Source organism: Arthrobotrys flagrans (assembly GCF_004000055.1).
Source record: "Arthrobotrys flagrans strain CBS H-5679 chromosome Unknown unitig_9, whole genome shotgun sequence".
NCBI lineage: Eukaryota > Fungi > Ascomycota > Orbiliomycetes > Orbiliales > Orbiliaceae > Arthrobotrys > Arthrobotrys flagrans.
Window position 1 is genome coordinate 1,200,280 of NW_027137551.1, and position 20,673 is coordinate 1,220,952.

The 20,673-nt window shown below is 45.0% G+C and overlaps 5 protein-coding genes across 5 annotated transcripts; 4 read left to right on the plus strand and 1 right to left on the minus strand.

Annotated features, from left to right (window-relative positions):
• Nucleotides 1-472: 472 nt before the first annotated feature.
• DFL_005717 (uncharacterized protein) lies at nucleotides 473-1,915 on the plus strand (the record flags this gene model as incomplete). The annotated part of the gene is made up of 2 exons (XM_067635017.1): nucleotides 473-1,261; nucleotides 1,355-1,915. The coding sequence occupies 2 exons, from the start codon at nucleotides 473-475 to the stop codon at nucleotides 1,913-1,915; spliced, it is 1,350 nt and encodes a 449-aa protein (XP_067489490.1).
• Nucleotides 1,916-5,035: 3,120 nt separating this feature from the next.
• On the plus strand, nucleotides 5,036-7,848 carry DFL_005718 (Tyosinase C-terminal domain; the record flags this gene model as incomplete). Its single annotated transcript, XM_067635018.1, has 8 exons — nucleotides 5,036-5,038; nucleotides 5,114-5,961; nucleotides 6,032-6,232; nucleotides 6,292-6,469; nucleotides 6,523-6,617; nucleotides 6,683-6,835; nucleotides 6,907-7,552; nucleotides 7,612-7,848. The coding sequence occupies 8 exons, from the start codon at nucleotides 5,036-5,038 to the stop codon at nucleotides 7,846-7,848; spliced, it is 2,361 nt and encodes a 786-aa protein (XP_067489491.1).
• Nucleotides 7,849-11,042: 3,194 nt separating this feature from the next.
• Nucleotides 11,043-11,686, plus strand: DFL_005719 (uncharacterized protein; the record flags this gene model as incomplete). The annotated part of the gene is made up of 3 exons (XM_067635019.1): nucleotides 11,043-11,137; nucleotides 11,203-11,279; nucleotides 11,340-11,686. 3 exons carry the CDS (start codon nucleotides 11,043-11,045, stop codon nucleotides 11,684-11,686), a joined length of 519 nt encoding a protein of 172 aa, XP_067489492.1.
• Nucleotides 11,687-13,064: 1,378 nt separating this feature from the next.
• DFL_005720 (uncharacterized protein) lies at nucleotides 13,065-13,544 on the plus strand (the record flags this gene model as incomplete). Its single annotated transcript, XM_067635021.1, has 1 exon — nucleotides 13,065-13,544. One exon carries the CDS (start codon nucleotides 13,065-13,067, stop codon nucleotides 13,542-13,544), a length of 480 nt encoding a protein of 159 aa, XP_067489493.1.
• A 580-nt stretch (nucleotides 13,545-14,124) lies between these two features.
• DFL_005721 (uncharacterized protein) lies at nucleotides 14,125-15,483 on the minus strand (the record flags this gene model as incomplete). Its single annotated transcript, XM_067635022.1, has 1 exon — nucleotides 14,125-15,483. One exon carries the CDS (start codon nucleotides 15,481-15,483, stop codon nucleotides 14,125-14,127), a length of 1,359 nt encoding a protein of 452 aa, XP_067489494.1.
• Between the last annotated feature and the right edge of the window lie 5,190 nt (nucleotides 15,484-20,673).

A 20,673-nucleotide genomic window follows, 5' to 3' on the forward strand; every position in this document is an offset into this window, starting at 1 on the left:
TAATATTAGGCGGGTTTTTGTTCAGCCGGCCGCCGCATCCGTCCCAAGTCGCGCAATCTGACAACATGGACATTGATAGCAACACATTTCCTTCAGCACCTGGTCGAATATTGACAAGGCCGGGCAGGCTAGCTCGGAAGAAACCCAGCTATTCGGCCCCGGAAAATGTTGGGATAAATCAAAATTCAGCCCGTATTTTTCTGTTAGTGAGGAGCATGTAAGCTATTAATTTTGTGAGGAAGTATTTCGGCTTACGGAGCTTACTGGTAACGTTATATACATAAAATGGAATAATTATTATATAGTCAACGTCGTGCTGTTCCATTTGCGCCATGTCCTGCTCATTATACTACAACACGCGTATCCGCCATTTGCACTTTCCTTTCAGGGGAAAAGAAGACCTCTAAATGATAGATTTTGGTTTCTTCTAACTCTCGCTATCCATCGCTGGTGTTTAGGCCAATTGGAAGTCATGTTGTCGGATTCTCTACAGCGTGCCTTTCTCGGGCTGCCGATTCTGTCCGTTGCCATATTTGCCCTCCCAGGGTCCTCATTTATTCGATATGCGCTCTACCCACTTCCTGCAATTCTTATCCTCCAGGCGCTATTACAACCACCAACTGAAGACCGCGATGTAGAAGAAACCTATCTATTTGGCCTTTTCATCACGGCCCTCGGTTTTCGATTATTCGACTATTTGTACTTGCAAGGGTATGACACATCGAAGCATTTCTTCAGGGTCCAACAAGTCGGCAAGGTCAAGCAACAACTGGAGTATCCGCAAAGCATCTGGAGCCGCATAAAATGGGGATTCTTATTGTTTATCTCCCAACGAGGGATTGGCTGGAACTTCGAGGTTTCGGTTCCGAATACGAAATACCCTTCAAACAGAACGGCATTCGTTCGCCAAGCCGTTTTCATCCTGTTGCAGATATATCTAGGATTATACCTTACCAAAATTGGTTACGATTTCATGGTGGGGGTAATCCGCCACGAGATTTCCGTGGTGGAATATCCATGGGTCTACGATCTCTGCAAGAACGAATTCTTCCAAATGGTGATAATCCTTCTAGGATGGGTAATTTCGATAATATCGCATATCAGCATCCTTTACAACATTGCTAGTATCGTCTGTGTTGGACTTGGGATTGGTGGCTTCTGGGGAGAGATAACTTCGTGGCCAAGAACATTCGGAAGATTGAGAGATACGTGGAGTATTCGGAATGTGTGGGGGAAAACATGGCATCAGTCTTTGAGAAGGGTGAGTTTTCATCAGAATGCATACGAAGTTGAGAATTATATATTATTTGCTATTGGTATGGAAATGCTTGCGCTAACATCCAATGTGAAAAAGTCTCTTAATGCCCCAGGAGACAGAATCGCAGACGCCATCTTCGGGAACCCGTCTCAATTATCCTACCCAGCCCGCCTCGTGAGAAGATACTTCCTACTCTTTTCGGCTTTCGCTTGCTCCGGAATCCTTCATGCGGGTGGCGTATATTTTGTCACAGTGACAAATCCAATACCATTTGAAGACTCTATCCCCGTTTCCGCTCGACCAGCATGGTACGTATCGGGCTACTTTTTCTACGTACAGGCCGTTGCCATTACTCTTGAGGATTTCCTTACCTGGATACTCAGAATATCAACAGACGAAAAAGAGGTACAGAAAAGTCCGGTTAGATGGCTTTTCGGGACGGTTTACACTTTTGCATGGTTCATTTGGAGTACAACTGTGTTGTGGATTGGCCCTCAGCTACTTTCCTTTGGGTACAAGAGATTAGGCGATGAGAATATGGGGCATATTCATATTCTGGAGGCTATCAGCAGATCTACAGCTGCTGTCCGTCTAAACCCCTGGCCGGCCATAGTTGACGGGGCTTTGCTTCTATATCAGCAATATTCCAAAGCGTAGGACTAGAGGGAAACAACATAGACTTAAAGATGATAGAGCTGCATTATGAATAAAATATCGGAATTTCGGAGGTAACTTGTGTCCATCCTATTAGCACATACTTAGATCTTAATGCTAGGTGCTTGCTTCTTGGAGTGGCGTTTTATGTTGTCTGGATGTTGTTGTTTGCGACTAGCCGAAGGTGATCATCTGTCGTTGTGGACTACCCAAAATCACACCTCCAGCCATACTACAAGCTTCCTAAGCGGCTCCAATTCCATATACACAGTTTCAAAGCTGAGCTCAATACCGATGGAAAGGATAAGCATTCGTCTTGAATCGATTGTGCGTTGAGGTCGTTGTAATCTGAATACGACAGCCACTGCTTTAGTCTAGACACCGCTCGAGTCCCTTCGAAACCACAGCCATAAATTGTCCGTACTCTCCTCAGGGAATTCTGATATATCACTCTTTTATATGGAATTATAGGTATTTATATGTACCCGAAGATCTTCGTGATGGTCATTCGAATATAGATCACCGTATTAGATATATTATTTATTGATAATATATTTCCCAATAATAAACGATTGCATTCCTACTTCCACGGAACATGCAGCCGCTTGCCCGTCCCTTTTTTTAGTTTTTTACCACCTCTCAGAGTCGAAGCTTTGTGCGAGTTTAATGGAAAAACAACTTATCGGCCTACCAATATCAATCGGTTCCAAGCTAATCGAAAACTGATCCTAATATAAGATCCTGGTTACAATGCCTTGAAGAACTTCGGGAGTCCACGAGATCGACCCCGACGAGTATAACTTCTCAGGACTCAGCATCCTCATCACCGGCAGCGATACAGGGATTGGTTAAGAAATAGCACGTCTTTATCTCACTCTGGGTGCCGACAAGGTCTACCTGGCGGTCGAAGATGTCGAAAAAGGCGGAGAAGTTAGGACTAACCTCCTTGGGGATGAAATGGTCCTTCAACGAAACCCCGAGGGCGAAGCCCATGTCTGTGAAGTAGTCTTTTGTAATTTGAATTCCGTCAAATCATTTTGTGAGAAGTTCTGCTCGGAAGTCAGCGTTCTCTACATCGCAGTTCTTAATGCAGGGGTGAAATTGTCGACTGGAGATGGATTAGAAGCGAGCTTTCAGGTTAATTTCGTCGCAAACGCTATCCTAAGTAACTACTTGGCCACACTTCTCAAGGCGAACTCCCTGTCCAAACGAACTCGTTCGGAAGGCCTCTCCAAGAAGCTACCAAAAGATAGCCTTTCGAAACACTGCAATCGCATCTGACCTGGGCTTCCTCTGGAGCGCATCGCCATTCTAAAATGTCGGATGGCGAAACCTATATATCCACGTCGGAGAGTGTATTCGAAGATTTCAATGACCCGCGGAGAATTTCTGGAGAAATATACGAGGCAAGCAAGTTTGTGGCTACGGCCTACGCATTGGAACTTGGGCGGCGTCTTGGTGGCGACAAACTTGTCGTAAATACAGCATCTCCTGGGAATACTCAAACTGAAGAAGCCCAGGAGCGCCTCCTATTCCACCTTCGTTTTTCTCAGCGGTGCGGAAGTTCTTTTTGAAGAGGAAAGCAGCTCGAGGAGCTGTAGCTAGCGTGAGCACGAGAGAAGCTATAGCTATTGTTCGGGTGACACTGTGTGGCCCCGAAGGGAATGCCACGTACTAGAGCAATGGTGTCCCTGACAAGTACGTAACATGACCCTAATTAATTTGAGTAGAACTGTGAGATACTAATTTCTTTTATTTTTTCTATGCTCAGGCCGGCACCGTATCTTCAAGAAGAGCTAACAACTGGAGGGCAGCAATTTCGGTTGCAACTTTGGAACCAAACTAGAGGATGGGTCCGTCGATTTAATAGAGATACTCCGATTCTCGGTTAAAGCTTTAGCGTTGTGAGCTTGTACGTGTCTATTCCGATTCCATGAAGCAGGTTCAATGGTTCTGGGTTTTTGTCCGTCCGTGTATTCGGTAGTTCATCCCTTTTTTGTTTGTACGACGAGGTCGAAGGTATAAATATTGATTCTTGGGTACGGTTTATGTTTACAAAAAGGAGTACAGGATGAATTCCGCTTGGCTTTTGTAGAGCTATTGGCAATGGATATACGGAGCACAGGACATCTTTTGAGAGAATGATTTTCTTTTGATGGCGTTGAGACTGGTCTTGTGGGCGATTACTGAAAGTCTTACGGGCGCCCTGGGACCGACACTGAGTAATTAGATACATGTAATACGGTCAGAATTTCCCGGCCCTGGATCCGCAAGTTCATGCGGTCGAGTGGAAATTTACCAAAGGTACTAACATTGCACCATTTGCATCGTTGAATCTAGGAATCATATCCAATGGTGTTAATGTTCAACCATTTTCTCGCGGGGAGCTGCAAAACAGCATGCTGCTGGATATTCGTGCCGTGTTCTAGGGGTTGGTTAGTACAGACCGACGTGGAAGCCAGGATAGTAGTCGCACAGGCAGGGTTAGGTTACTTTAGCATTGTCGGCGTGCTATCCAACAAGCAACATGCAACATATATGATACAAGCTACTTCCTGTACTATTCACGGAGATTGCTCCCTCATTTCACTCGAAAATTTTAACGGCTCCCTCAGGGGTTCTCTGGCTATAGGCCCGACGATTCTAATAGAAGACTTGGTTGACATGCGTATATTCAAAACCGAGTCGAAGGAAAAGTGAAGGTAGCGCTCTTCGAGGCAGCGTGGAGAAATTAACAGGGCTTACAACAGCATGTTGCAACCTGCTGTAGTTCCATGGGCAATTGAGAGTAGTTTTTATATATCCTGGTGGCGGATCCTGTAAGCAAACTCATTTTTTCTATCTTCTCGAACTCTCACCAGGGGACTTACAATTAGCAGAGTTTAGTCTTATTCTGGGTAAGAAATTGTATATAACTGTAACCAACTCGTGGTAGTGTTGCATTTTGAAGGGGCTGTGGGTTGCTCCATAGCCATTTCACCAACGATTTAAGAGTTGCTTCACCTAGCTATCCTAAAATATCTCCTAGAGCTTTCTCTCCATCCTTACCTCCTCCTCTCCTCTTTATCATCAAACCCTCTTCCTCATCTCTTCTCCTCATTATACCACCCATTCAATCGGGTAATGGTATGCATAGCTCAGTAGAAACCTTATACCTCCCGCTTTAGCTCTCTTCTAACGTTAATGTGTGAATCAATCTAGATGGCAGGCTCGATCGCACATTCACGTCCTGGGCCACCCTTTAAGGGTACCTTCTGGGTCATGACTTTGGCTTTGGTTCTCGTCTTTCCATCGGTCCTTGCTGCTGGTATCCCTCGTGACTCTGTCTACGATGACGTCAAACCTGTTCTAGACTCAAATGATCTTGTCAATGATGGGACAAATGCCCTAGTTGGGAATCACTTCGAGGCTAGGCAGAATCATGGAACTACTATCTTGTTTACTGTCACGGTCTTCGTTACCCCGGCTCAACCTTCAACTGTAATTGCTACCGCCAAAGAGGGTCCTTCTACGACTACGACTGTATCTCAAATCACGACCCGACCTACCACTAAGTCTACATTTAAAGGCTCTACCTTGTCTACTTTGACTGTCGTTCGCTCTTCAAGCTCTTCGATTTTGACTTCCGTTCGATCTTCGACTAGCTTGATTGTTGCCAGTTCCTCTAGGTCATCTTCGTCGTTGTTTCAACCACCTCTAGCCATTACTAATAATCAAAGGTCGGCGGGATCTACCACGTCTTCTGCAAGAAGCAATTCTTCATCTTCAGCCACCTCTACAATAAGCACATCTTCAACTTCGTCTACTTCTTCTAGAATCACGTCAACATCTACTTCGAGCCCGACTTCTGCGGCTCAACCAACATTTGTTGCAGCCGTGGGAGCCGAGACGGTTTGTGTTGAGAGGTTGAAGATTGAGGATATGCAGACCCAGAGACCTGACAGCTTTAATCTTCTTCTTTTGGCTTGGGGAGAGCTTCAACTCACTAGTGAGACTGATGATTTGAGTTTCTACCAGCTATCCCGTATCCACGGAGCTCCATTTGGACCGTATGTCCCCCTGTTTTGCACACCATGTTGTATTTTGTGCGCTGGTCTAACAGCAATTATTCTCACGCAGATGGCAAATGCCAGAGCAGGGCAATTACAACTGGGAAGTTGGATATTGTACTCACCATAGCGTCATTTTCTTAACCTGGCATCGACCTTTCCTTCTCCTTCTCGAACAGACGATTTATAGGAAAGCGCGCGAAATCGCCAACAGATTCTCTGCAGATGTTCGACCAAAATACCAGGCTGCAGTTAATGGTCTTCGATTGCCGTAAGTCGACTTCTATCTCTCCATAAAATCGTCTTCTAATTGAGCAATTTTTGTTACAGATACTGGGATTGGAGCGACCCGAATACCCAAAGCCACATTCCAACAATCGTTACGGCGGCTACTGTATCCGTCACCCAACCAGGCGCTAATGGAGCCCCGGTTGTTACCACGATACCTAATCCTTTGAAATCCTATACTTTTCAATCCGCTGATTCAATTGCAACCTTCTGGCAAAACGTGAGTTTAGGACTTGACTTATCCTGCATCCTTAGGTTAACAACATTTGGTAGTTTGCGAGATGGAGAACGACCCTCAGACAGCCTACAAGTGATGGTGTAACTCAAGAAGACCTCGCAGATAGAACGCTCCAAAACGGTTATACTAAGTATGAGACCATTCCCTGCTCCATGTTCATTTCTGGAAGACTGAAACTAATACGCTGTATAATAGTCGACGCCAATCCACCTATCTGGCATTCAGCCAAGGGAGATACAACGATTTCGCCGCTAGTATTGAATCTATTCACGATGAAGTCCATGCAGCCGTTGGAGGGCAAGGGCACATGACCTATGTTCCGTATTCTGCATACGACCCTATCTTTTGGTATCACATATACCCCTAGTATACTTCTCCGCACAGATTGAGCGACGAGTTGCTAACGTTTTATTTCAAAGGTTGCATCATTGCAACATGGACCGTCTTATGGCCATGTACCAATCAGCACAGCCGAATACATTCATTGAGCCAGGAAATTCAGTTGCGACATTCGCTAATCCATCCTCTCAGCTGGATACCGTTGATACACCTTTATATCCCTTCCGACATAGAGACAGCTCTTGGTGGACATCCCAGAACGTCTCCACTGTAAATACGGTTTTTTCGTTGTCCTATGGCTATCCCGAAGTCCCTTGCCCCCTTAGCTTTTCTAACTTCGACACCCTCCGCAACCATACAATCACTGAAATCAACCGTCTTTATGGCCCCGCCCCTGTTGCTCCGACCAAACGAGATGTCAAGGCATATCAGATGCGCCAGGAATGGCAAGCCAAGATCGTCATTGACCAGGCAGAGCTTCTTGGTTCCTTCACTGTATTCCTCTTCCTCGGCACCCCGCCAACCGACCCAGCTCACTGGGCCACTTGTCCAACGATGATCGGAACTCTCGCCCACCTTGGATCTCCCGAAAAGCGGATGTATTCTCGCGTTATTGGTACTCATGTTGTTCTCACTGATACAGTCCATGAAAACCTAGGACCGAATCCAACCAAGGAGCAGGTTCTAAACTATATCCGTGAGAATATCAACTGGGCGATTTTATCGGTATGTAATCCCTTTGGCTTTGGCATCACTACATGAGGCTAGATCTAATTGTTTGATAGGGCGGCAAACCCGTGAATGTTCCACAATTGCACACCTTACGGGTTACCTGCGTTTCAACCGAGGTTACAATGCCTACATGTCCTAACGAGCTTCCAAAGAAGGGTACCGATACATACCATCTCGAAGTTACCGCGGGAAAACCGGGAGGCTCAAAATCGGATTGTGATGTCAACTCGCCGTTTCAAATTGATGGGAAGAGAGTTGGGCTCCCTAGCCATATTAGTATCACCAAATAATTATTAAGCTTGGGTTGCTAATGTCTTTTTTCTTTTCCTTTGTTTCGATAGAAGGTGTTTGTGGGGCGAAACACCACATGCATTCTAAATAAATTTCCCTTATATCATAGATCTGTTTCTTTTCAAATTACATGCCTGAATGGCCTGGTCGATAGAATCGGAAAAATATTCTATGTTCACGGTTTATCCCGGTTTTCCATCGGATATTAACCGACCCTGTACTGCCAATAGTGCAGATTCCCTTTTACACACACAACCTAGAATATACTCTACGGAAAGGTGTAGGCTAGTATATATCATCTACTAGCCCAAAATTCAAACACGAGGTCGAAAATCGAATTTGATTCGCGAATCAGATATCCGTCGTCGAGAACTTGAGCGACGGGCTCGAGGACTCGTACATGCGATTACACTAAAAAATAACCCAATCAAGAGCGAAGATATCGATATATTTTCGCATTTAGGACCGATGACCCGAGGATTTAGCGAGGCTGAAGGACTCATAACCCTTTTATTCGCATATAGATCTTATCTGAACGGCTTATGGATTTACATAATCTGATATAAGTTCTCGAAGTTGCTAGATCATGATCGTGGAGCTAGATTTTCGGTATCGTACGATCAGGTATATGGAGGGAACAAGCTTTATTGGAATTTTACAAACAAGATCCATATCGCTTCTTATCTCCCCAAGAACATGGTAAAATGGCGATTATCAAAGCATGGGACCACCTGGTTCTATCATGCACTAGAATTTCAATGAATCATGGCATGATCCCTGCGAAACTTTCTAGTGCTAGTATTGTGATTTCAGTTGTGGGACATAGGGTCCTCGATAAGTATTTCTGTATTCAGTAATCTCAAGATGTTTGTTGTGGGAGCTATAGTCCTTAATCTAGCTTATCTCGAAGCTCATGATCATATGAGCATGAACGGTGTAGGTCGATGCAGCCCCTTACCACGGCGACCAAAACCCTCGGGCCATTCTCGCCTGTGTACCCCAAGGATAAATATCAGCCGCAATGTATTTAGCGAATAATTCAGACGGCTTTACCGCTCCACATGTTCCAACAGGCGAGGTCAAGGCCTGGGTGAGCATTTTTACATATGTCAAGCGATCCTTCGACCCTAAAGTCATACTTGATCGTGAGTATATGATACAGTCCGTCCATTAAATGAATTTGGAGTGCAGGTTCACATCCTAAGATACACCCTATCGATAGTTCAACCTTTATTGGCGGAATACCTCGAGCCTCATAGGCTAAATTCGACTTAGGACGGCAAGTGACCGTCCGTCCTGTTGGGAAGAACAGAAATGATAAAGCCCTTGTACTACCCGAACCCTCTACCCGAGCCGGTCTGAACGCTGATGGACATGGTGAGAGCCCCTCGTTCTATTGGAGGACTAACTTCCACAAGGCTATTCCTTTAGAGCTATACGGCATTTGAAAGGAATGCGGAGTGCAGGATGGCTTGCAGAATTGGAGGCGCCCCGACGATAATATTGCCCCATATTATACTGCTGTGACCGTCACGCATAATTCTGGAATAATCCAAATATTTTGAGATACGTAGATGCAAAGCCGGTGTCTTGCATGCAGCCGTCAGGGACAAGCAGTTATTACCCCTCGATCAAAATTTAATTTCTTCCGATTTAACATCGGAGTTAAGTAAGTGGCGCGCCATGAAACTTAATGGTGGATTGATATGTGCAGTAAAAGCTTTTCATCCGATAAATTAAGCGGATTCCGATGCAATATCTATGCGCAGATATGCATAGCCAAATGCCCGCATCTATATCATGGTTAGTATCATGCTCCAGAACAAATTTTTGGACAGGGTCTCACACATTCTTTTGTGCATTCAGCCTTGGCTATTAAGCTTTGACGAAAGGGCATGAGGTTCGTCTAACTCTGCCAAATTGGGTGTACCCTTGCTTAGTTCCACAGGTTCATTCGGTTAATTTTCCATTAGCGTTACTGAAAGCATGAGGGCTTCAGCTGCGTGAATTTCAATGAGATCCGATTCAACCGTCGTCTTCTAGCTCTGTAGGTATGCCTCGTTGCCAGGTTCAAGGATCCTTTTTGATATGGCCAAACCACGCTTACTGCATGAATAGCCAGATGCTCGTTTGAGAGTTCGCCAAGTCATCCCCAGCTGACCAGCTAGCTTCAGATTTGTAGTGTTCGCGCGATGTCGGATGCGAGTAAGCTGTTTGAGTGGACAAAAGCCAATTTGAAAGATAACAAAGACTTGAAAATACCGTGGCAAAGGGATATGCAAAAGGACTTCCGCTAACTTTCTTGATCCTTTTGGCTCGATGTTTTTGCTGTAGTGCGGGCCGGCGGGCCGCAACAGCGCTACATCACTCCCTCAGGCTTGAGTCTCTGAGAGAACTGAAGTGTTGAGGCTTCAATTCCAACACTACGAGTACTCGACAGGACGAGTATACTGGTGTGAATCAGCATATCAAAATTAAGCTCTTTTCTCGATTAGATCGCTGTCTAGATCATGCTTTAGCGAAAATCACGTTATTGCGTTCCGCTGGGTGATCTACGTAATATAAAAAACATGGTCGATGTCGTCTGGATTCGAATACCTCATTGCTGCCTAGCTAGCTGTTGCTTGCGAGACTTTCGATCGAGGGGATGGGTGGTATCACAGGATTGATTCCCTTTCAGGGTCCGATTTCCCCGAATCATAGCAATTCGGACTGAGAAACTGCGTGCCGTTCCTCATAGGGTTTGCTCAATCTTTTTTTTTGATGAGATCCATGCGGAATTTTATGCGCGCAGGAAAAAGGGCGGCTTTTTGCCGGCTTGACCTGGTTCCTTGTTCGTTTGGTTTCTTGGGCCTCACCAATATCGGGCTGCACGCGACACTAAATTGGGCTATCGCTATTGGCTAGGGTCTTTGAGGACTGCGGCCGCAATGCTTGGCTATCAACCATACCTCTCATATTGGCCTAAGCCTGGGATAGTTATACTAGATACCAAGAATTGAATGCACTTAAATCTAGTATATTGATAAGACACTAGGGCTTGAATATCACTCGAAATGAAATATAAAAAGACGGCTGGTGAAGCCTAAGCTCACTCTTTTCATCCTCATCATCATCACCAGCACTTCAATCACCGATAATTCTGATAACTTTTCTATCAACTCTCCAATTTCATAAAACGTTACCCGTCAATATGAAGGCCGCTTTCCTCTTCGCTCTTGCCACTTTGTCTGGCGCTTTGGCTCAAACCTGTCCATCCTACGCCGTCACTGTCACCCCTCTCCCAGTGTAGGTTTTCATATTGCCCAACGGAGTCTAAATTGATAATCTCTAATTTAAATAATGATTAATAGGACTGTCACCATCACTGCCAACGCCACCACTATCACTGCTCCAACCCCCACCCGCTACGTTACCGTCCCATGCCCATGTAAGGCCGGCCTTAATACCGTCCATAAACTCGCATGATTCTAACATTTCTTACCACTAGCTACCATCTGCAAGCCACAAACCTGCGGAAACTTCCTTAAGCGTTGCGACTCCAAGAACGACTGCTGGTGCGGAAAGAGCGCCGAGGGTACTGCAGTTTGCTTCCAGAACTCCTGGTGCAGTGGTCTCACCCAGTGCAAGACTACCCGCGACTGCCCACAAGGTTTCACTTGCTTCGTTGAAACCTGCTGCGGTATTCCAGTTTGCGTCAGCACGACTTGCAAGTCTCCAAACCCAATCAAGAGGAGCTTGGAGAACAGGTTCAGCAAGAGAGAAATTGCTCAAGAGGATATGATTGCATTCAGAAAGGGACAGGAGATCCCACCTTTCGATGCCACTCATCCATAATTCTAAAGGATTTAATGGTGGTAGGAGTTGACCATTGTTGTACATAAAATATACCTAGGCAGAAGGTTTACTCTACCATTGGTCCTCTGGTTGGTGCTTTACACTCTTGGAGAAGCTGGAGAGCGTTAAGAGTTTTTACTTTCAAAAGTTTTCTTCGGGGGTTGCACAGGAAAGCTGGCAGCCTCATGATTGTGTATTTATACCTCTTGAAGCCAGCGAAAGTACAAATTGTACTCTGAAATATATATCGAATTCGTCCAGTGCATTACTTAACTAAATATATTGTGCTTTTCTATCTCCAGGAAAAAGCGTACCTCTTCCTGTGCCGAGACCGCTCTTCCCGACCTCCCATTTATTCTGAAAGAGTGACGGGTGACAACACCTCTCCTGTGTTGCGAAGTGTGACATTTTTTGCGGGTAAGTTGGGGTTATTGTTTGTGTTGTGCGCTGGTTCCTCGTTGGTTCCACGCTGGTTCTTGGTTTCTAGGCTGGTCGGTAAAATAATTCATGTACCAGTCTCACAACCCATCTACCACTTTGACTATTAAACTAAGCATCTACTAACCTATATATCGCTCCACCATTTATTTGGAGAACTAGAAACTCGTGAAGAACTTGCATAATAAAAATTCTAACATAAGTATATATCTAACTATATATATATATATTTAACTCTTATCTACCAAGTAGTTTCGGACGATGTAGAAGACCAAGATCAACCATTGCGTTGGGTTGCTGAACTAGAGGTCCTTGTGTAACCAAGGCTGTCATACAAACTTCATGATCTCGAGGCCGACTTCTAGATTTGTGAATATTCATGTTATCGTATTAATATTAGCATAGTTAATCTCAGCTCGAGTGGTGACGCCCCCGAAAGAATTCATGGTCTTCTCATATATTCCTATGCCCGCATCACTAACTCTTAACTTCCCAATGATCAACCAACACCTCCACATTGCTAGCCTATTCCCCATACATCCACAAATCTTTCAAGGTCGCGATTATCAGGACATGCGACACTAAACTCGTAAAGTTGCTGTATCTTTATGACCATGCATCCACCCTTTCCGATTCGTTGAAGACAGCTTCGTTCTCTGTTACCCCTATACTCATCAACACAGGGAAGCCCTCTGGGTCCAGTCACCACCAAAAGATCGATATATCGGTTCACTCACTGCTTCCATGTTCGATAAAATATCCATCCAGAAACGATCTCATAACCGCCATCGGAGGTGCTCTAAAGACTTATCTATCGGATCTTGTATGCGGTGATAAGATTCACGGTTTGCTCGCCATTGATGGTAGCTGCGGTTCTAGCATCGTAGCAGAGGCTCTTCAATCGCTCCCATTCGGATTTTTTAAAGGTCTTCTATCAACGATGGCTAGCGGTGATATTAAGCCGTATATTGGCTGTTCTGACACCTCCGTCCCTTATAATGTTGTCGACATAGCCGGTTTGAATAGTCTTCTCAGACAAGTTCTAGAAAACGCCACCGCAGCTATTGTAGTCATGGTGAAATCAAGAGCTTCAATATGTGCGACTGTCGATTCGCCCAAACGTCAAAAGAAGAAAGCTGCCATGACTATGTTTGGGATTACTACCCCTGCTTGCGATGCAGCGAGGGCAGTGTTGGAGAAAAACGACTGCGAGGTATATGTATTCCATGCGGCGGGATCAGGTGGAATGGCAATGGAGAAGCTGATTCTAGACGGAGTTTTTGACGGAGTCTTGGATCTCACTACCACTGAGCTTGCAGACGAAGCTGTTGGAGGAATTCTGAGTGCAGGCAGCGAGCGGCTGAAAAGGAGCAGCGAAAACAGGGGTACCAACATTGGATTGCATCAACTTCGGACCTAAAGACACAGCCCTCGAAAAATATATGGAAAGGAAGATACTCTATATGTCCACAACAGTGCTGTAACAGTGGTCCAGACAAATGAGAAAGAGGACATATGCCTTGGAAAGACAATATGCGCAAGACTTACAGAAAATTCTGAAGGGGAAAAGAGGCATAAAATCCAAGTTTGGCTTCCGTTGGAGAGCGTAAGCATGATCGATCAGAATGAAATCTCTTTTAAAGATGAAAAGGCAAATCAGGTTCTCTATGAGAGTATCACGGCCGGTTTACGTGATACAAATATCCGAGTTATGGCGAAGGATTTGGATATCAGCGACACAAGGTTTGCGGAAGAGTTGCAGCAGCGCTGTTAAAAGCTATCATGATGGCCGATTAAGTCTTCACGATATCACGGGATAGGAAATTTGTTTTAGGCAATCTAGATGTCGTTTGCAAGTTGTATGAAGCGCATAACAGTAATAGTCATTATCCCAATATCATTCCAGATTATCCTATTCTAACAAAATTTAAATACTCGCAAAAATCGACATAAATCAATTACCATTAGCTTTCCCAAAGAAACCTCTATTAAACGACCTTTCAATTTTTTTCCCTAAGAACTTCGTAGATGTTCTTCTCAACGAGCTCGAGAGGATTAACCTTAGCGTACTGTTCGCTGAAGTATTTTGCCATCTTAAAGTAGGAATCATCGTTTAACATCTTGTCAACGGCCTCACGAACCGCTTCAGGCTCGGCTGTTTTGCACTTAAGGTTGATAGCGGCGCCGGTCCACTCCACTCTAGCATTATTTTCGGGCTTATCCTCACCAGTTCCAACCAAAATTAAAGGAACACCGTAATAAAGCGCCTGTTGCGTACTGCCAAAGCCCCCAGAGTTGACGAAAACATCAAGATGTGGGAAGAGATCTTCGAATGGGATGTAATTACACACTCGAGTGTTCGCTGGAATTTCCAAGTCCTCCGGCAATCTTTGGTGATCTGCACCAAGAGAAGCGATGAGAAGAATATCCTCCCGACCCGCCAATCCCTTGATAGTAGGGACAATAAGGTCATTCATATCATTCCATGGGACTGTTCCTTGACAAGCAAAGACGAGCTTCTTTGACTTGTTCTTAGAAACCTCCAAAATCTCGTCCCAAAATGGTGGGAACGGTGGCACTTTCCGTCCCTTAAGCTCTGGCCAGCCGATGTATCGAAGTCCCTTTGGAGGGTCCAAGCGTGGATATTCTTGCTCTTCAAGAGAACATTGGAGGTAACGATCTGCGTGTCTAACGTGGTTAAACAGCAGTGTCGTTTCCTTTGTGGTTCCGAGGCTTCTGAGTGTCAAATCGTAGAAATCCTGAGCGCCCTTGAAGAACTCTGGTGATTCGATAATGTGTTTGGTCATCGCCGCATATTGTGCGCGTTCCTCATCCGTCTTTGCAGGTGGTAGTCCGGCGTTAAACGGAGCAAGATTTGGATCATTACATGAGACGGGAATTGATCCGATTGTAATGACAGAGCTAGGTGGGACTCCTCTCCACGGCGCCCCAAGAAAATACGGCATCATAGACCAGGACCCAGTTTCGGCCATAATAATAATAGGCTCCCCTTTATAACTTTCCCTCGTCGTGATTGACAAGCAGACATTCTGTAAAGTTTGGTACTGCTTGGGAATTGGAGAAATGAAAAATTGAATGAGATCCTGATTGACTCTCTGTGGAGTACCTTTTTCCACTCCTTCCACTTCAAAAAGCATTGCCATGGGGTCAGAGATTTCCTCAGGATATGGGTGGAAGGTAGCTCCAGTCCATTCGCTAGCTTCCCTCAAAGGACCTCCGGTAGTGATATGAACCTCGTACCCCTGTTTTACTAGGTGGGTAGAGATCGGCAGGAGACTCTTGAAGTGAGCCATGATAGGGGCAGAAGTTATAACAATAATGGGTTTGAGGTCCGCCATAGTGAATTCTTGAGATAGATATCGGAATGGGTCTCTTGAATTGGAGTATGAAGGTACGGTACTTAAATTTAGAGATACAGAGAAATATGTATATGGCCGGCGCTTTATATATATATATATATAGGGTGTAAGTCTAGATATCGATATCAAGTGAGAGACAAGTAATTCTGAGCTGGAGATTTTGGTCAGAAACAAGAAATTCCTTACGGGGATTTTGATGGTTTATATATTAGAGGCTGAGAGCTGAACAGGTTAATGCCAATTATGAAGATCGGCAGAGACACTGTGGATATCGAATTGAATCAGGCATTTTCTATTCCAATTGGAATCCACACGCAATACAAACATCTCACCTGGCCTAATATTCAAATTCCCAACCAGAAGTCTTCTATCGGCTGTTGCCAGCACGGCCAAGCTACTCCGGACATGTCTATCGACCTGCATAAGCACTAAGCAGGTCGGGCTCCGTTGGTGTGTGGCAAGAAGTCCCCAAAACACATTAACGAAATCCCAAATCTGGTAGCGATATCAGTCCAACTCTCCACTTCTGGAAGCGGGTTGTGGAACCAGTGCTATCCCCATCAGGCAAATGATGGCTGCGGCTTGCGCTCGACGATGTGTTGCTGGTACTTGGGGGTTAGGCTGACGTCAGCCGAGTTCGGTATAAAGTGGTGGATTGGGATTTTGAGATAGTTGGAAATTATTTGAACAGCCTCTGGCGATTACATGATAGTAGATGTGCTTTACGGCCGATTGAAGAAAAACTATCCATTGTGATGATATATATCAACACTGACTAATGGATTAACGACAGGTTAGCAATCCTTTGTAACCTGTTGATTCAACATTGTCAAATCTACCCAAGACGCAGATTTGAATTTGGAATCGGGGTTTTTCTTCTCAATAGATCCTTAGCTTCGAAATAATACATTCAGGATATTTTTTCTCGGATCCTTGCGGCTTTGGCTTACAAAATATTCTGAGCTCTTTTGCATGTGCAATTCGCAGCTCTTTCCGCTTGATCAGATGTAGTGTCCGAGCTTCGAATCCAGTAATATCATGTTCCATTGCCATGTTAGGCACCTAGGCCTCAAAACGTTAAAAAACTATGATTGCGAAACCATTGTCGACAATAGGTTAACCTCGACTTCCAAGCGCCGTTGGCTCTGGTTAATGTTGATTCGCTCACCGCTATCCTAATCCGTGAAGGGAAAGACGCGCATATGTGTGAATGACTAATCCAAGCGAGTTGCAGTTTACCCGCGACTTTCAGCTAGCTTCTAGGATTCTGTTGCGCCCTGGGTGCCTGGTAATATGTAATAAAAATGCCAGTATCCAACAGAGTCAGAATGAATGCTTCGTGGAAAAGTGTCGGCTAGAAACGTGTATGATTTGCAGAGCCCAGCCATCCTCAAGATAATTGGCCAGATTCTTGATTCAATTGGGAGAAAAAATCCGTGAGGCCTGGTCTCGCGCGTGTGTGGGTTGCTACATGCGAGATCCACCCAATTCAAAGAAATGTTGCCCACAAACTGCCTCGTTGATATAAGCTCAACTAAGCTTTTTCAAGCTAATTTTGACAAGACAAATTGTCTCATATTTCCAGGTTCCATTCTTCGGTGTCTTCCGAAGGAGGTAAGACGTTAAGCTTCGAGAGTGCATGGGTTTCTATGCGCATGCAGATGTTGGAGGAATGTGGCCCCTTGCGGTTATCAGTTCCCATATTTTCAGCGTGCTACTTCATTCAACGAATCGGTACTATAATCACGTGTGAGGCACACCCCCTTTAGATGGTTGCGATACCCTCGAGGCCGGCTGGACGGCGGTATCTATTGAGGATTTTCATTTGTACAATCTGTTTCTCGGCCACTATCCATGGGCAAGGCTACGAGAATGATGCTTCTGCACTTTTTGGAGACAACGGCAGCACTCGGACACCCATGCCCTCTTCGGTCCGGAGATACGAATCGGATTGGTGATGTTGGGAACAGGAACGATATGCAGCTAACGACTGTGAGAGAGACATTGGGCGAAAATGAGTTGAATGCACCGGTCAACCGACAACCATCGTGCTTCGTTTTCCCTAGGTTCCAATAATCTTCGCCAAAATGAGGTTTTGCTGCAACAGAAGACAACTTATGGAGAAAGCAAAGCAGAAAATTCTTATTGTGGTTGGCTCAGTCTCCGTGGCTCAGGACGCACCCCGGATACTTGCCGTACTCGAGATAACAGCCGATCGGACACGCAATATGATGTAGATATCACCCAATTAGCATCGCGGAGGGGGTCTACTTGTGGGAATTGCCAAAAACCTATGCAACAAGCCACATTCGGGAAAGAAATCAACCTTCCAAACCTACAACTCAATTCTCCAGGCTCTATGTATGGTAGTCCTTGGGGCGGTGCCACTATTCGAGGATATGGGAACTTGAATTCAGTAGATACTGTAAGGAAGATATCTAGAAAGACCGAGCAGAATTTTAATGCGGGAGGCGAAGACGACGAGCCCGCTCTACCCACGGAACCGAATGGAGACGGTGCCGAATGAAGATCTTATGATGGCACGCCAAACCTTGATTCATCCACCCGTGAAGGAGAATCATTCTCTCTTTTTCAAGGATCACGATTTACAAATAAGGGATATCCGAGAAAACCAGAAAATAAGAACTTAGGGACCTTTAAAGTTCAAAAAATGAACCCATATACTAACTCATTAACTTTGTTTAAGCCCCCGAGCGAAGAATCATCAGAATTGACGAAGCTAGAGCCAGTTTGGCAAGGAGAGTTTTTGCAGCCCGCTCAAGCGAAGTGATTTCTCCTCACTTTGTTAGATGCGCTGACTGACGACCTTTGGGTGGTTGTCAAGGGTAGGTTCCCGTACAAAGCTATAACTTATTTACGCGAAAGTTTGTGGAGGGTGATGCGGCTAGATGGGAGAAAATCGATGAAAGGCTACACCTAGCTGGGACAAACCTCATAGTCTATATTTGTAAAGGCGGCAAGGAACCTTCGGTTCTTTCGTTAATAGATATCAATGAAGCCCGACTTAGGGAGGAAAAACCTTGCCCTGAAGAATTAGGTGGTGGTGGAGTATTCAAGTCTTCTGGTTAGGGGCTGTGCCGAAGTAAAAGTGCTTTCGTAGACCCCCTTATTGAAGGCACGCTTTACTGGGAGGGCCCAATAGAAGCCGACAATCTACAGAGTATTTTTCCTCCGGAAAATGACAACAGGCTTTGGTGGTCTGCTAAAAGGCCGGGAGGTGGACGTCGGAGGTGGACGTCGGAAGCTTCCTCGGGTTACCTGACGGCTGAAATCCACTCCCGAACAATAGTTCCCAATCACTGAAATAGACAAATTAACCCGAAAGCTGCCAGCTCGCTATAAGCCGGTAGAAACTGACGAAGATGGGTTCGCAACCCGGTTTGAGGTAGGCCTTTGGTTTGAAAAACCGTTCCAACTCTCTGGTATATTCACAAATACTGCAAAGACAAGCACTTTGGTTCCTTAGCACCTATACGTTGAAGAAGCGCCCAGACGTTTGTTCGAGCCTGGAAAGGCATCCATAGATCGCTTCATTGTTGCACGACTAGACGGGTGTGAAACAACCTTAGCAAAGCTAACTATTTGGTGAGTGAAGCAAGTCAGGCTCACTAGCTTAGGAGTTACGTAGACTTGGGTGTATCAATTGCCGCTTGACAGGGCCGGATATGAGCATTCTAGATTCATTTATACTTGCAATAGTCGCGGGGTATTCTTGCGTGTTGGGACTGAAAAGGAAGCTACACGTGAATGTGGGCAGGCAGATTGGATATATTCAAATTTCGAATTCTTCGTTAGTTACTTTGCATATAAAGGTACCAGAGATGCGCACCAGGAAGGAACCGAGATGGTTTTCAAACCAGGTGATACCATTCAAGGTGTTCGAGCTCTCTCGGTCGATAAGGCCGGTGTCAGACCTACAGCAGCTTGTTTATACGTTGTGAACGGGTATAATTATGTTTTTGATGGCAAAATAATACATCACGTGGAGATTTTAATTCGTATTCTAAGATTCCCCAAGAGTTTAGGTGTTTAATTTGGTTAAGTTAATTGGTGTATCGCATTTATGCATCTTGCACATGATTTATAGCTTGTCGAAAACTATAAAACAATACTTCTAGTCCTTCTAAAAGGACCTTTCCTGTAATCTTTAACGGCGTTAAGTATTCATCTAATAAACACCATAGTGATAATATGAAATCAGTGGCGGCCCCATAGGGGTCCTAGCGCTGGCTTCCCGGAACTCCGAGCCTGATGTGGTATTTTGGAGCCTTTTGTGTTGCCTGATTATCAGTATTGCGGCTTGACAGATATCAAATCTGCAACTTTCGATTCGATTCTTCAAGATATTTGGTGAAACCCCTCCAGCATATCACTGCGAGTACTGTTATCGGAAAAACAGAAACCATCATCAGCTTTCTAACAGTAGTATGTACCAGATACCCTCGTGCCTTTTCCACCCAGACCGTTACCTTCCTCTTAACCAACTCACGAAGTTGTGTTCGGACAACCCACCACCACTCGCCAAAGCTTTCAAACCCAACAACCTGACGATGGACTAATCTACCTCCCCCATCTGATATTCTAAGTACTGTTCCCGCAATTCTTCTTCCATCACTTCCAATCACGTCTTCTTCCCAGGGTTTCCGCTTTATTGTAACGCATAGCATCGATAGGTGGAGATCCCCATACACTTCAGGGGACAAATCGAGGTCTACACTAAGGTTAACGTCGACATGCACCTTCGTTTTCACTAGCCTTTGGTGGTCTTCGAGTAACTGTTCGGTCAGGGTGTCGTAGTTTCTGACGGAACCCGGGCTTAGGAAATATGCTCGTGTTATGTCGTGGCCGGAGGTATCCGGTGATGGCTGAGCCAGTACTGATGGGCTCGGTACGCAGATGAGACTCTTCGCATCATCATCATTGTCGTGGGAGTTTGGCGGGATGTCTTCATTCGACATAGAATATAGGGGATCGGTAGGAATTTCTTCTAACAAACGGTCCCTCTGGGAGTTTTGCCGGCTGAAATAGTGGTTCTAGGTAAAAACTATCCCAATTTTGGGTATTGAGAGAAGATATAAGGTGACAAAAGTATAAGTATTTAGATATAAAAACATACATGAAGATGAGCGCAGGCTTGAGAATGCGAAT